At 29.9% G+C, this 17582-nt stretch overlaps 1 protein-coding gene across 1 annotated transcript; it reads left to right on the top strand.

Annotated features, from left to right (window-relative positions):
• The first annotated feature begins 8007 nt into the window (after positions 1 to 8007).
• LOC120202481 (probable WRKY transcription factor 13) lies at positions 8008 to 10767 on the top strand. Its single transcript, XM_039202893.1, has 3 exons — positions 8008 to 8381; positions 8539 to 8751; positions 10578 to 10767. Exons 1-3 carry the CDS (start codon positions 8152 to 8154, stop codon positions 10747 to 10749), a joined length of 615 nt encoding a protein of 204 aa, XP_039058824.1. The 5' UTR covers positions 8008 to 8151; the 3' UTR covers positions 10750 to 10767.
• Positions 10768 to 17582: the final 6815 nt, after the last annotated feature.

Genomic DNA, 17582 nt, shown 5'->3' with positions numbered 1-17582 from the left:
ACTAAATTGAATTTATTCAAAGTCTTCAAAAATAATTTAAAGTCCAAATAAAAGTTAAAAATATGTTTTTAAATGTTTTTCAAACTTAGTTGAACATTTTCAAAACATACTTAATCGTTTTCACTCTTTAAAGTCATGTTTCCAAGCTTTTCTAGCTCAAAGGATCGACCCCTTAGCAAAAGGAATGATCCCTTTGACCAAATGATTGATCCCTTGAAAAATGATTGGTCCCTTTGACCAAATGATCGATCATTTTACAATAGTGAGTTTGGGATCGATCCCTTGACAAAGGGATCGATCCCTTACCAAAAAGCATCAATCCCTTTGGTATAATGGTCGAAATATTTTAAAAATGATTGATCTCTTTCGTAAAAAGATCGATCTCTTGTGCCTTAAAAGTTGCAGGTAACGACTATTTTGATCCCCAATGGCTAGAAACGACTAGTGACTCATTCCAACTTATAAAAACAAGTTCATGACACTTGAAGAAGGTGACCAACACCTATCCAAGCATTCATAATCAAGAGAAAAGTTTTTCAATCCTTATTTTCTTTCTCTTGTAAATATTTGTGTTTTGAGCTTAATTGTATATCCTTAGATTTTGTTTTGGTGTGATAAATCTTTGTAAACACCAACCTAGAGAGTTCTTCTGGTTTACATATTTTTTATCCTTTGTAAAGGGGTTTTGGTTCTAATTTAGCCAAGTGAAAAACTAGGGAGTTATAAAGGTTATCTCTTTATCCTTGAAAAAGAAAGAACAAATTAGTGGATTTATTGGAAAATCCTCAGTAAGGAGCTTATGTAGTGGATGTAGACTTAGTTGATAAGTTGAACCACAATAGATCATTGTGCAAATTTTCCTATCCTTACACTCCTTACTCCCTAAATTTCAAAAAGCCAATTCTCCCCCTCTTAGCTTATTTTCGGTTGATCGAGCGAGCTTCATCAAACCTAATAATTACTATTGGAGTGGGTCACAAATCGAAGTTCTAACAACCTTGTGAAGATCCTTGAAGCTCTACATCAATTTCCTAAAGAAACTGAGAAGAATATTTTTTTCCTCCGGCACTTACTACATCGAAGATTCTCAACCGGTTAACAAGCCACCATATTTCAATGGAGCAAATTATGCTTATTGCAAGAATAGGATGATGCTCTTCATTCAAGCTACTGATCTATATTCTTGGAGCTCTATCTTGACGAGTCACTCTACTTCAACTAGAGCTATGATGAAATGGAGTGAAAGAGAGAAGAAAGAGTTCCAACTCAATGTTAAGGTCATGCCCATTTTGTTTTGTGCATTAGTCCCGGATGAATATGGAAGAGTCTCCTCTTGTTCAAATGCCAATGAGATATGGGACAAGCTCCAAGTCACTCATGAAAGAACCGATGAAGTGAGGGAAATGAAAATCGGTCTTCTCAATTATTGCTACGAGAATTTTAAGATAAAATCAGATGAAGACATCAAAGCTATGATGGATAGATTTTTTGTGATTGTCAATAGTCTTAAGGGATATGGAGAGATCATCCCTAACGAGAAGCTTGTTAGGAAGATGATATATTCTCTTCCAAAATCTTGGCAATCAAATAAGACGACGATTATTGAAGCGAATAACTTAAAAACTCTATCACTTGATGAACTTATTTGCTCTCTTCTCACTCATGAGATGATGGAAAATGAGAAAGAACAAGAAGAAGAGAAGAAACAAGAAAAGAAAGAAAAATGTGTTGCTTTGAAATCCTCCACTCAAGATGAAAGCATCTCAAGTGAAGAAGACGATGGTGAAGAAGAGGATGATGAAGAAGAAATGACCAAGTTCTTCAAGAAATTTAAACAATTCATGGCACCCAAAGAAGAAAATAAGCATGAATCGAGCAAGAACAAAGGTCCCCCGATATGCTTTGAGTTCCAAAGGACAGGACATGTCAAGTATGAATGACATCTCTTAAAGAATAAGGGATTAAGCAAAAATAAGGCATTTGTGGAGACTTGGAGTGATAAAGAAGACTCCGATGAAGAAGAAGTCAACTTATGTCTCTTGGTCATTCAAGAATATTCAATGGTAACTTCTAACTTTTTTAATTCAAATTCTTATTCATTTAAAGAGTTACAAGATGCCTATGATGGGTTGTATTTGGAATTTGAGACCATGAATTCCAAATACAATAAATTAATTTCAAATTTTAAATTTGAAAATGATTTGATTTTGAAAGTAAAAGTTGATTTTGAAAAACAAAATGAAAATTTGAAAAATGATTTAGAGCTTTCAAAAATCAAAATCAATGATTTAGAAAAAGAAAATTTTAATTTGAAAGTTAAGCTTAAAAGCTTAACAAAAGAAAAAAATTAATTTCTAAAAACAACTCATTATGTTTAAAAATGGCAAAATGCTCACATTGCCATTTTCATGGTCATTTGGAACATACTTGTCCTTTAAAGAAAGGAAACCATTTTAAAATTAGACAAGTATGGGTTCTTAAGGGAATAAGAGAATTTTGCACTAACATTCAAGGATCCAAAGAAATTTGGATACCAAAATTCAAATAAATGTCTTTGTAGGTGTGTGGGAGCAATAGTGATGAAAGTGAAGATATTCAAATGCTCTAGCCACACTTCATATGGAATGGGTAACCTCTAAGCTTAGTTTGATTATCTTGCATAATTGGTTGCTCATTTGGTTTAAGCATGCATGAGTTTTGATTTTAAATGATTTTATGTTTTCTATCTCATGTATGTTAAAAAGTGTTGTGATTAGCATTTTCTAAAGTTTTAATGATTTTTCATAAATGTTTGTTCATCATAACGAATTTTGGTCAAAATTCATTTTAATGCTTTGTTTTGTTTTACAAAATTTTAAATTTTGACCTTAATTTAAATGTTTATGCATGTAATTTATCGCAAATGATATATCTCTAACAATTTATATCAATTTTTCAAATTTATAACATTTTTAGATAGTTTTATGCACATGTACTTAAATACAACAATTGGTATTGCATAAAGTATATTAGACTTGGATATATTGAATTTCATGTGCTACTAACTTGTTTGTTCATCTTTGTTGAAATTCAATGTCTTTTAAGTGTCAAGCTTTTATAGTCAAATTTTTGTTTGGAATGCATTTGTTGAAGGGGAGCTTTTGATTTTTCAAATGATTTTAATGCTAAAATTACTACTTACCCTTCATTGTTATTTTTGAACCTTAAAGTTTGAATTGTTTTTGATATAACAAAAAGGGGCAAAAGTATAGGTTTAAAAAATTCAATTTCAAGAATGAAAAATGGGAGCTTTAATGTTTTCTAAAATATGTCACTTTTTCATTAAATGTTTTATTAAGGTAGAGTTTTATCAAAGATTATTTTTCAACAGTTTTGCTATATCAAAAAGAGAAGATTGTAGAACTTATATTTTGATATAACAAATAAGGGGAAAATGTTTTTTGACTAAATTGAATTTATTTAAAGTCTTCAAAAATAATTCAAAGTCCAAATAAAAGTTAAAATGTGTTTTTAAATGTTTTTCAAACTTAGTCGAACCTTTTCAAAACATATTAGATCATTTTTGCCTTTTAAAGTCATGCTTCCAAGCTTCTCTGGCTCAAAGGATTGATCTATTAGACAACAGTGAGTTTGGGATCTATACCTTAACAAGTGGATCGATCCCTTGAGGAAAAGGATCGACCCCTTCCCAAAAAGGATCGATCCCTTGTGCCTTAAAAGTTGCAGGTAATGACAATTTTAATCTCTAATGGATCTAAAACGGCTAGTAACTCATTCCAACTTATAAAAACAAGTTCAAGACACTTGAAGAAAGTGACCAACACATATCCAAGCATTCATACACAAGAGAAAAGTTTTTCAATCCTTGTTTTCTTTCTCTTGTAAATATTTGTGTTTTGAGCTTAATTGTATATCCTTAGGTTTTGTTTTATGAGCTAAATCTTTGTAAACACCAACCTAGAGAGGTCTTCTTTTTTACACATTTCTTATCCTTTATAAAGAGGTTTTGGTTCTAGTTTAGCCAAGTGAAAAACTAGGGAGTTGTAAAGCTTATCTCTTTATCCTTGAAAAAGAAAGAATAAATTAGTGGATTTGTTGGAAAATCCTAAGTGAGGAGCTTAGGTAGTGGATGTAGACTTGGTTGATAAGTTGAACTACTATAAATCATTATGCAAATTTTCTTATTCTTATACTCCTTACTCCCTAAATTTCAAAAAGCCAATTCACCCTATGTTGGCTCATTTTTAGTTGATCGAACGAGCTTCATCGAACCTAACAGGAGAACTCGATTACGCTTCATCAGAATTTTGCTTTCGCTCACCCCTCCACACATTGGCAAATATAGCTACAAAACATACACTAAGGGTGTATAAACCAACCTAAAATAAAAAATAGGTAAATTATTCCCTAGGTCCTTCAACTTTTAAAACTTTCTGATTCAAACTCGGAATTAACTAAAATGTTCCCCTAAATTTTCAACTTAGTCCCTAAAATAAGATAAGAAAAATTTTAGCCCTGGAATTGGGGTGTGATAACTCACCTCCTTAAAAGAAATTTCATCCTCAAAATTTACTTCGTATGAACATATACGAGAACAGAGCCTCTATCGATTCCAAAGTCTCCTTATAAATCTCTATAGGACCCCTCTATAACTCGGTCCAACTCTACAAACTAACTTACGAGAATCTGAACTTTCACAGAACTCTAGGTATTCTCAACCAGAATATTGAGAGCTTCATATACAAAATACTATAAAAAATAATGGGTAGAATCAAGATCAAATAAAGCAAAGTATTTAATTGTATAAATAGTGATGGTAGTTGCAATAACATCAGGCTCATCGTAATCATGTCGACATCTGGAATCATATAACAACCCAGGCTATCTGGCCTCAATTCGAGCTGTACCCCTACTCTGAGAAGGTCGGTCCCTACTGGCAGAACCAAATGCTTTCTACTGATTATGACCCGAAGTTGGTTCCAGAACTGCACTTTGAGTACGAGCGGCAGTCTGAACTCGTGTATGAACGGTGAGAGCTAACTCTGGACAATCCCTTAAGAAATAGTTATCGGACCCACATCTGAAACATGTAATCGACTCTCGAATTCAGTTTTTGATTCCACACACTAAAACATTTTATTAAAATAATATGATTTTAAGTGGTCCAATCTCACATAAAAAATTATTGATAGTGACTTTGAACTTTACATCATTTTAAGTTATATATAATCCTATTTGTATCGTTTGAAAGCATGTGAGATAGAAAACAATATATAGAATACTTTCTTATTAATCCTAGTCAGTCTCTTCCTCCCTCATTTCCCCTACTTTTTTAACAATTTCTGTCATTTTCTATAGATCAAATCAACTTATTATTCTTCTTCTTCTTCTTCTTCTTCTTCTATTTTTTTAGCCGACAATGACATCAGTTTTGATGTTGATTGTCAACCCTCGGCTGTCTTTTCTCTTTGTTTATTTTTTAGCTTTTTAATAAGAATAATTATATTTTTGCGACACGTTTATCTATGCCTCTGTGACATGTTTTTCTCTGGTAGTTTTCAATCATTTGGTTATTGTTTTTGTTTATATTTTTCTAAGGGTTAGATTTGGCCTCGCCACAACTGATCAAGATGTCACTTATTTGTTATCATTTTTATCTTCCCTGCTTTGGACCTTCGGATTGATTTGGATACGCGTTTTGCATTCGTCGATAGTTTTCTCGTGTTGCTCAACTGAAATTTGCAATTTTTCGGTAGTCTTTCAGTAGCTTTATCCTCTTTTGTTGTTCGTTTGTCGATGCAGTCAGATTTGTTCGTAACTTTATTTTGTGTGAGATTTTTTGTCCTTGTATGATCTAGGTGGCTAGTTTTTGTATCAATGATTATAGAAAAAATATCCTAATTATATTTTAGTTTACATTTATACTTGTAAATCTTTATTATAATTCTAGATATTTTTTTATTTTCAATATAACTAGTTGTTTTCTATTATATATATATATATATATATATATATATATATATGAGAGCGTAGTGTAATCATTCCATGGAATATTAGTCTAGATATGATTCGTCGTGAACCCGGAATCCCGGTTTGCCAAATACTATAGGCTAAAACTAGTAAGGCAATAGAAGAAATGTAAGTGACATAATAATCCGTTGCTAGGTATAACCAGACAAAATGAAACGGGGCTTGACGGTTGCCAGTGCAAACCCCCTTATCTTCCCCAATTAGGGCCCATACCATAAACTAATATTACTATTTGAACTTTAGGTTTAACATCTCTCGTTTAACAAGAACCCAAAATCGGTCACTTCAAAGTGCAAATTATGCTTCATAATTATTCCAATTAAACGTACGATTTCGACGTCATGGCGACGTTAGTTCCTCGCCAGCTTCAACTGCGATATATAAGTATGTTAATTATTTGGTTTATTTGTTCAATAGTTAAAATAAGAACTTATCAACCGGTTTTAATAGTAAAAAAAGGAGTGTTATTCTCCGTGAAGTTTGGATTTGAACAACTACGTCTGTAAAATATGTGTGTTGTCGATGGATAAAAAAGATTATGAACAAATATTATCTTATAATCATTCCAACCGTTATAAATGTTAAAGCTATATTTATCTTTTTCGGGTTGATTTAAGTGTGGATCTTGTATGGATTTCTTTAGAATCATTTTATCCACTATATGTAGATTTTAAAGAAAACAAAATATTTGTCTTGCAAAAAAATATTAGAATCATTAACCAGTATTATTTCAAAGAAGAAAAGTTGTGAAAAACATTAGCATCGGAATATTTTATTATTATTAATCAATAAAAAATTAATTTATAATAGCATTGGATGCAATTGGGTAAATTAAAAATAATAAAAATATAACTACTTTAAATTAATTACCAAGTTATAATTATATATAAATTAAATGCTGCATGTTATAAGTATAGATACATCATTATAGGCTCCTTTGCTCATGCACAATTTTAGTTTCAATCGATCAAAAACTACAACCTTATAATCTGTAAAATTGTCTAATGATTTTTAACCATCATACACCCGCCTATTTGTTCACTCATTGTTTTTTCTAAAAAAATGGAAGTTTTTTTTTATCTTTATCACAAATGTAATTACCATCAAAAGTACAAAATGAACATAATAGGTAAATAATATTGAGATAATTAAGTGTTCACAGTGATCAAAATGATGAAAGCGGAGGGTATATATGGTCCACAAGGTATATTTTATCTAGGAATGAAAACTAAGAACTAGGAAAAGAAAAAGAAGAAATTAATTTTTAAAAAGTGTAATTATTATGTTGAATATTGAAGAGAAAATGATAACAACATAATGGTGGTGGGTTTGGAATGATAAATGGTGGTAGGGCTATTAGACGGGAATAATCTTGTGAAATTTGTATCCTACCTATTCTAATTTGGGTAGGGATAGATATAATTTTAATAGGTAGTAGGCGGATGTGAATGTAAAATATCATACTCGTCGTAGAAAATAGGTAAGTGATGGGTTTAAGACTTTATCTACCTTGTATTTACCCGCCCACTAACTACCTGCCATGTAACTTTTTTACCATTATAAATTTAAGTATAATTTCATAGATTATTATGTAAATCTTAAGATTTTATTGGACATGACTTATAATTTAAGTAAATGTTAAGGTATAAACAATTTTAGAATTGAAGACGTCGTTTCTGCTATATCAAATTGGTGAGTATGAATAGATACATATGAATGCGGGATGAATGGTGAATATCTAGTTAGATAGTGGGTGTGAGGATAAATTTGAGAATAAACACATATGGATATGTATGAATTTAAAAAATTTATCCAAAGTGAGTGGTGGGTAAATAGTGGATTTAAAAATGTTAGAAAAATATGGAGATGGAAGAACGGGTATCCACTTCACCCCGCCCCGCCCGTTTGGGATCCCTAGATAGTCGGGTTTCATTTTCGTTTGGAAGGAGAAGTATATACAAAAAGTGAAGAATCCTTTTGGGGAGCAAAAGTCAATAGGGCCTCTTGCATGATATCTTCACCTCTGATCGCATAGGGAAAAGCAAAACCAACATCAAATCCTTTATTATCACCATCCTCCACAAGACTCCTGTAGAGGTATAGAGAAAGAAGATATAGAAGATGTCATGGAGCTCCCATCAAGCCCAGGGCTTGTTCGATGAAAAAGAGAAGCTTGCTGCTGTTTCTCAAATGGATTTCTTCACTTTTCCACAAAACCCGACTTCATCTTGTCCTCTTCCATTTGCTTACCATCATCCATGTCTCAAACCCTTTGATATTCATGAACTGCTTCATCTAACCCAATCTCAAACCCAACTCCTTTCTTTGCAGACATCTACAGCAAATTTCAGGTGCAAAGATTATTCCTAGTCCCTGGTTTTCTTCCCTGCATGCAAATGAAATGGTTTTCAATAGTCCATCAAAAATATTACAAACATTGGTTTTCATGGAGATATCTCTTCAAAGTGTAACTTCTTTAGAAATATATATTTGATCTCGTGATTGTAGGGCATGGGGAGACGACTGTTTGGGAAGCAAGAAAATTGGCGTAGAAGATCATCCAGGGGTTTCAGCAAAGAAAATGAAGAGGATAAAAGCAAGAAGAAAGGTAAGGGAACCTAGGTTTTGCTTCAAGACCATGAGCGATGTGGACGTCCTTGATGATGGATACAAGTGGAGAAAATACGGCCAGAAAGTGGTAAAGAACACCCACCATCCCAGGTTCACACAAAAATACTTTTCTCTTTTCTCTTCTCTTTTTAACATTTAGATCTCAATTACTAACGAAGGGTGTAGGAGTACCCGTAGTCGCATCCTGAAATTTCAAATTCATGACATACATCCGCCACTTCCTACACATGCCATGTTTCCCTGTTATGTTATTATACTTTGGTTATCATGACTACTAGGCTTTACGGTACTCATATTGCATGAGATGTGAAATTGATGGAGATTTTAATCATGAAATCACAAATAGATAAAATAAATTTTAAAGCCTAAAAGAACTAATTATTAGCTTCAAAAGATACGAAACCACAATAAAAAGGGGCAAATTATATAGAATAATTGATAAATTATAAGGCCTAGAAGATCTTTAACAATGCCAAAAGTTAGAGATATACGTAGCGAATTGGCAAGGCCATAATGAAACTATATTGAAATATTCTATTGAATTAAATAGATGTTCACTGTTCCATGCCACGAATCATTTGAAAATTCAGCAGCTATCATCATTTCGGTAACAAAAGTTAAACATAATATGTAGGAAAATCTTATAATCGATTGTGTATATTCTATATTACAATAATGACAGTTAATGGTGAGTCTACTTATATTATTTTATAATCACTTTAATGAGTCTACTGATACTATTTATAATCACCTCTAATAATATAAAAAAAACAGTGAGTCCTACTGCTTCATCATTGAACAATGACCACTCGATCATTGGTTGATCATAGGTGTTATACCGGACATATTATCTCTTAATTGACCGCCTCAATTATGTTGTTAGCAAATGCTAAAATTTTGGGTTTTAAATTATTTGACAATAAATGTTTAAATACTTTTACAGATGATATGTTCAGACCTCTAGAGATAATAATCATCTCTTTATTCACTGAAATTATCTGATTTGTACGGATTTTTTAAATTGTTCTCACAAGAGATGACCCAATTTTTTTGATATTTTGATAAAAAGTTCATATATTTTCATAAAAGTAGGAGGTGAAACCGATATAGTTTTTTTTTACACCCAGCAAGAACCAATCCCAACGAATCAATAGAAAAAGACAAATTCTTTATGTTATATCAGGTTATTGATAAAATGAATAGATTTACACATAGTGCGTGCAGTGATCATATCATGCTAAGAACCTGCCTAGCTAACTAATAATATAATATATATATATATATGATGAAGTATCCGATTTATTAATCAACTAATTCAGATCGGATATTACATAGGCGGTCCTAACTCTCCCAACCTAGTTTGCTCTATTCACCAAAGTTAGGATTCAAACTCTTCATCATGCTTAAGGAATCTAATGTCTCAATCCAGTAGGTAAATTTTGCTTACAAAGTAGTAAATGTAAGGCAATGATTTTGACTCTGAATAAAGATTACATCATTATGCACCTACATATATGTATAATTTTAGGGTTGATTATCATTTATTTATTTATTTTAAATATGGGTTTTGTAGAGACCATTAGGTAGTAAATTTGCTAGTTATTCAAACGAAATAATGGAACACAAGTGTGGGTTGAATAGTATGATATTTGTGGGAGAGTGATGTTTTCCAAACGAAATAATGAGGATGCAGCAAGTAGGGCCTCCAAGCCCTGACTTATGTGAAAGAGGAAACCTACTTTTTCAAACTGGTAATAATCATAACTAACGATTTATCATACTTTGATCAACTTCATCATCACTTAGTTCACATTCAAGCCTTCACATTCTTACAACAAGAACCCTTAGTTTTCTACTTCATTTTCACAGTTTCGAGCTCTTTCTACAATGAAAAATTGAATTTGGACTGAATGCAGGAGCTACTATCGATGTACGCAAGATAATTGTCGAGTAAAGAAACGAGTGGAGAGATCAGCGGAGGATCCAAGAATGGTGATTACAAGCTACGAAGGGAGGCACGCTCATTCGCCTCCTCGCGATCTCGATGACATGAATAACTCGGACACTCGCCTTAACAATCTCTTCTAGTGCCTTTTATTTTGTGTTTTTTATTAAGTAGAAGTATGTTTATATTTTCAAGATAAATATCAGAGCTTGAATCAATATAAGATCAGACAACGTAAACACCTTGATCACTTAGTCAATTAATTAATTTCTTTTAATGTCTTTAATTCATATAATTTTATATATTATTCGTAAAAACGATTTAAATTTATTTCTAAAATGTTTTAGAAAGGGTAATGTTGTAGGTGGATGCAATCCGTATCGAGCCTCTCTTTCTCTCCCTCTTTGTTCTTTTTTCCTATATTAACTATATTGATATTGTTAGATGATCACGAACATATATTAACTATTTATTTTATTATTATAATGTTTAATTAAATATGATGGTTAAATTGTCTATTTAAAAATATAGTTTGAAGCATTACGAATCAAGTTACCTTAGTGATTAAATGAATAGTTGTTATTTCAGAGATCTCATGTTTGGGCACCAGAGATTGTAAAGGGTGTTTGAGTTTTTATTGTCAAATTGTGAAAAATATTTAGGATAAATATTATTTTGTAATTATCTTAGATTAATAAAAAAATATAGTTTGTAATTAAAAGGCTGTTTATAGCTTGTCACGGTTCGTGAACATCTATTGTAACATTTTCCGATTAGGAAGTTCAAGTTTTGTGAGAAAAAAAATGTAAACTTGTTTGTCTTATGCATTAATAATCAATATCTATCTAGTTGGAGGAAAATCCAAGATTGGACCTACCTTAATCCGGCCATGTGGTCACATAGTTAAGAGATCTTTTTCTTTTAGATAAGATCATAGAAAGAAGGATTAGAGTTGTTTAAGATTAGGGATGGGTATGAGTCGGGTTGGATCAGATTTTCGGTCTATACAACTCGACCCAAAAATTTTAAATCCTCCACCCGGCTAGAATCCAATCTGCAAAATATATATTTTTCACTCGACTCGAATCCAATCCGGTTTTTTGAGATAAAATCTGAATCTGACCTGACCTGAAATAATATATTTATTAAAAAATATTATCTTTTTTTAATAAAAATAGCAATTTAATTGAACGAAAATAATATATAGGTATATTATTGTAATTATCCTTAAATATATAAGATAAAATTATAACTTTTTTCGGGTCGGACTGATCAAGTATTTTTCACTCTAAACCTAAACCTGACCCGAACATAACTTTAAAAAAACCTGACCCGGGCTAACCCAATTTTTTAAAAAAAATCCAATTCGATCGGGTCAGGTCATAACACGTCGAATTCGGGTCTCATGCCCATTCCTATTTAAGATTAAACCGAAAGTTAATGTTAATTAAGATTACAGTGATATTATTTATCAGTACATTATAAATTTAATTAAAAACTTAAACTTTGAACAAACAACTATCATACCACATAAATTAAAAAAAAATCAATAATCATATTCTTACTCCGAATTGGAAAAAGAAAGTGTAATGAAATTGAATTTATTTAACATACTCAATGATAAAAAAAATGTTATTTTTTTAGAAAATATGAATTCGAGCTATTGTGTTTGTAAAGTGTGTTAATGCTGCTAATAACTAAAAAGATTTTGAACAAATATTACCTTATAATCACTTCATACTATAAAAAATGGGGTAAACTTCACCAGATATCACTAAACTTTTAATGTTATATTGTTTATACCACTAAACTTTCCATTTTATCTATTATAGCATTACACTGAACTTTGATTTACGTTTCAATTGTACCATTAGACCATTAAATCTTTAACATTCGAATTAAAACGTCGTCGTTTTGGTGAGGTATCTACGTTGGCAGCCATCAACCACGTCGACAGATGTCGGCCACATCATCGTGTTGTTAACGATTTAATGGTTCAGTGACATAATTTAAACCAATATTTAGTACTATAATTGGTAAAATTAAAAATTCAATGAAATAAAAGATACAACGCCTGAAGTTCGATGGTATCTAATGTCGTTTACCCGAAGAAATGTATAGTGAAATTTTGTACACGTTCACCCATCCAAGTCGCTATTGATGAGTTTGATTTGAAATTTGGGCTTTTATGATAACTCATAGCCCACTTGGAGAATAGCATTCGGAAACTCTTACCCTAATTATTATTATCAGTGACGTTAAGCTTTTACAGCTAAAATATGGTTTTACTAGGTAAAACTGCATCATAATATTTAACTATATCACTAATTTAATTTAGAGAGACAAAATATTAAGGCTTAATACTAAAATATGTGCCTAAACTATATCTAAATTCTCGAATACTCGAATAGGTGCCTATATTATTTTTTGACTTATCCCGGTGCCTAACATTACAAACGCTATCCATTTAGGTGTCTCGATCATACGGTCGTTATAAAATCTCGTTAAGTAACATGTATCACAATCTTAGAATTTTTAAAAAAAATTAAAAAAAATTATTAAAAAATTAAATAAAAAAAAACAGAACCTTTCTTCCCTGCGTGCCCCTCTTTTCCCTCCCTTTCTCCCTCCTTCCATGGCCAAAGGCTAAAAGGCCGATTAAACGACTGACCAAATGGTTGGGTGTCATGATCGACGAAACGATCGATTATCACGATTGAATTTGAAGGATTGAGTATTTGAGATTTTAGAGATTAAAAATTTAAATTTAGGGATTTGAGAATTTGGGTTTTGAGATGATGGTAAGAGTTGTGACAGGTTATTGGGTGGTTGGTAGTCGGCGAATGGGTGGTCGGAGATAACTGAAAGTTGGAGTAAATGAGACTAGAATAAGAAGTTTTAAGAGTTTGAAGTTTTTTTATATTTTTGAAAAAAAAAATGTGCCTTTTTCGAAAATAAATTTTTTTTTAGTTTTTATTTTTTTTAAAAAAAATTCTAAAATTATCATATTATAACGCGTGTCATTTAATGGAAAAATTAATGTCGTTGATTGCCTGAGCATCTTAATGGGTAACGTTTGTAACATTTGACACCAAAATATGTCAAAAAATAGTTTATGTACCTATTCGAGAATTTAAGTACTTAATTTGGTATTAAGCCAAATATTAAAAGTGAAAATTTATTGCAAGAATTTTTTTTTAATCTTTTTAGTAATTTAAATATATATTTTAAAATTAAATAAATTCAACTACAACTTCACAGTAAACTGGTTTGTGAAAAAAATCAATAAAAGTTCACCTAAAAATAATTTATATATAAACTAAAACGAAAAAAAAAAGATATCAGTAAGGGTGAGTTTGGTTCGCGGAATCTTACATTACCAAAGGAAATGTTTTTTTTCTGGAATTGTATTCCCACGTTTGGTCAACGGAATTTTACATTACTGGGAATACTCTTTTCCCAATATTAGCATTTTTTAGTTAAAATGGTGAGAATGTCATTACCTCCAAATTCTTAGGTAATTTTACATTCCCACCACTTTGGACAAGAATACCCTTGGACTAATGAATTCTTTTTATAATGATTTTTTTAAATTCTTATTTTTTATATTTTACTCAAAATTATAAAAATAATAATAATATACAAAGATTTTGATTTACTAAAATATTAATAATTCTGAGAATTTAAAATATTTATATTTTTAATATTCAATACTTTACTATTTATAATTTTATAGGATGAAAAAAAGAGTATTATTGTAAAAATGTAATTATTTAAAATAATATTTTACTACCATAATATTATTTTTTATATTATATTTTATATAAATAAATATGATACTTATGAACATTATTTAAAAATATAAATTTAATATACTAATTATATTAATTATTATATATTAAATGTAATTTTTCCTCAATAGTTAGATAGTATACTAATTAAAATATTTTTATGAATTTTCATTCAAATATTTATAAATTAATATTAAAGATTAACTTTAAAAAAATATATCACAAGGATAATTTGGTAAAATATGTAACCAAGTAATCTTATATTCTTTTAACCAAACACTATAATTTTATATTCCTATTAAACAAACCAAATAAGATAATACAATATTCTTATAATAATGTTATATTTCAGTAATGTTATTTTTAAAGATAATCTTACATTCTATAAACCACACGCCTCATAAATATACTTACTCTGCAATGAGTACCTTTTTTATGATAGTTTCAAACTGGCAAACTACGAAATAGCAACACTATTATAATGAAAAATCGTGCAATCATAATATAAAGTACAAAAATATTCGATGCACATTTTCATTTTTTGCAGTTATATAAAAAAATATGTATTCCAGTGATAATAATAAGGGAAAAAAATTACAGAAATGTAGCATTGATATCTCTGTAAACTGCAAAGAAAAGCAGGCCGAGTCGGACCCCAGGCCCCTGTTTTGACAACACATTGTATTATTGATAGGTACAAATTTGTTTGTTTGCAATTTTTGTCGTCCATCTTTTGTTTGTTTCCACTTCACGCCATGGACTTTGAAATTCTTCATGTTTACCAATAGGGGTTGGTTCAAATGGTAAGCAATTTAGTATCACTTAAGCAAGGTCTTGATTTCGAGTCATTGTACATGTAGAAAATCTCTATTAGGAGACTCACCCATCAAAGCCAGGTGTGTTACGCGGGTCGTTTTAGATTAGTCATGACAAAGCCTTGAAAACGGGAGAGCAACAAAAAAAATCTTGATGTTTAAAGATTTAGAATTTTTGTTATGTTAAAAAGACAAAATACACATCAACCTACTCATAGAATTTTTTACCTTCATAATGATTTTGGATTAACAAGTAATATTAATCATAGTAGACAGACCAAATTATAGTGAGTTAAAATCATAATTTGACCTAAAATTTATAAACCTATGAAACCAGTTATTTACATCATTCTTCTAATTAAGCTAAACGATTACAAAGTAATATCTGTTGTAAATACTCTCAATCATTTGACAATAAAAACTCAATCACCTTGCTACAGCCACTGGTGCTCGAACTCGTGATCTCTATGAACAACAATGTTTTCTTTAACAAATGAGGTAAGTTGGTTCATCTCAGTTATTTACATAAGATTCTAAAACTTGGGGTGGGTCTTTTCTGAAATGAAGTGATAAACATATGATTTGAGTAACTCATATTTCATCCACAATTTCTTTACCAATCCCAAACAAAGAAATCGTAATTATTTTAGGGTAAAGTACATAAATGGACACCCGACTATAGAATGTTGGTTTTTTGAGTCCTATAACTATTAAAAATTATAAAATAGTCCCCCAACTATAAGGTGTTACTTTGTTGAGTCCCAGACTATTAGATGTTATAAAATGATCATCCGGTTATTCATTATATTCTAAATTCATAATTTTTTGTTAAAATGATCACTCAATAAATCATTTTAATGGTTAAAGGAATTATTCGAGAACCAATGACTGCAGTAGGGTGATTGAGCGAGTAACAAAAATCGATTCATTTGGAAATTGGGTAGAGTCAATAATATTTGGACGATTTATGATATATATGTTAAAAAATTAAATTGAACCAGATTTGGTTTTTATTTAATTTATAATTAATTTTAATTATTATATAATATAAAAATATTTTAATATAAAAATTAGTGAAATAACAGAATAAACGCTGTGTAAAATTTTACTTATTTTTTTTACTTGAAAAAATAATTTTTAAGAAATATTCATAAAAAAGATTTTAAAACGCTATCACATAATATTTATAACCTATAAAATAAAATTAATTTATGAAAATTAAAATACAAAATCTAAGCAGTCGAAGTTAATATGAACAAAATAAATAAAAAAGATTAATCATATTAGAAATAATGAGTTGTAAAAAAATTAAAATTTTAATAGAAATAAGCCATAAATGTCCCTTTTTTATTGTCTTTAAGTTTCTAAAGTTTTTTCTTGACTGATTTGGATTCATCCCGGTTCATACACCTAGTTTTGAAAGTTGTATCTCTCCACATAAATTTTCTGCATACACAAAGACTTAAACTCGATACTTAAACGATATCAAACCACTTATTATTAAATGTCCCGAATTGATCATTTATAGAAATAAACACTATGATTATTATATAAATATAATAAACACTATGATTATTATAGAAATAAACTCGATACTGAGATTATTTATATTGTGGTGTAATTTTTTATTTTCAATTTTCAACCTTAATCATTGAATTATATTAATCTGATGATTAGGAACGAAGTTATGTATGATTTTAAGGGACGCTGCATCCTAATTTTTTATCATTAAAACATATAAGATATATATATATATATATATATATATATTTAGACCTTTAGATAATATTTTAATTTTGTCCCTCTCATTTTTACTTTGTACTTTTGAACATGGACGAAACATAAGAATTTTTCAAAATTTAAAATTATAATTTAAATCCTTAATTTGACCCCTAATTTTTTTAAAATTTCATAGTAAACTTTAATTTTTTTTAATGCTTTTAATTAAACTCTCTTTCATAACATTTCAAAATTCTAATTAAGCCTATCAAAATTTCAGAAATTTTAGCTAGACCCTAACTTTTTAGAAAAAAAATTGTAAACTAAATCTTTCAAAAAAAATTAAAAATTTTAATTTTAAATCTCTAAATTTTTTAAAATTTTAGGTTGACCTCCCACAAACTCTATCAACAAGTTCCGCTATTGCTCTCGAGCTACAATCCTAACTTTGGCACTGTTTACGGTTCAAATTAATATAACACTAGAAAAGTATTATATTATATAATTGAATTATACCTAATATATTATATTTAAGATTTATAAATTTCGTTATAATATCATATTTTATATTATGGTTTTTTGTCATATCCATACATGTAATTAGGGTTGGGAATAGGCTAGGCCGGCCTACAGGGGCCTACGGCCTGATCT

This window comes from Hibiscus syriacus, unplaced genomic scaffold (assembly GCF_006381635.1).
Source record: "Hibiscus syriacus cultivar Baekdansim isolate YM2019G1 unplaced genomic scaffold, ASM638163v2 tig00008843_pilon, whole genome shotgun sequence".
In the NCBI taxonomy this organism is placed as follows: Eukaryota; Viridiplantae; Streptophyta; class Magnoliopsida; order Malvales; family Malvaceae; genus Hibiscus; species Hibiscus syriacus.
This window is presented reverse-complemented; position numbering and strand designations above follow the sequence as displayed.

Coding starts and splice junctions, on each gene's coding strand:
- LOC120202481 (XM_039202893.1), top strand. CDS start 8,152: ATGTCATGGAGCTCCCATCAAGCCCAGGGCTTGTTCGATGAAAAAGAG. Junction 8,382..8,538: donor ACATCTACAGCAAATTTCAG/GTGCAAAGATTA, acceptor TCGTGATTGTAG/GGCATGGGGAGACGACTGTT. Junction 8,752..10,577: donor AAGAACACCCACCATCCCAG/GTTCACACAAAA, acceptor GACTGAATGCAG/GAGCTACTATCGATGTACGC.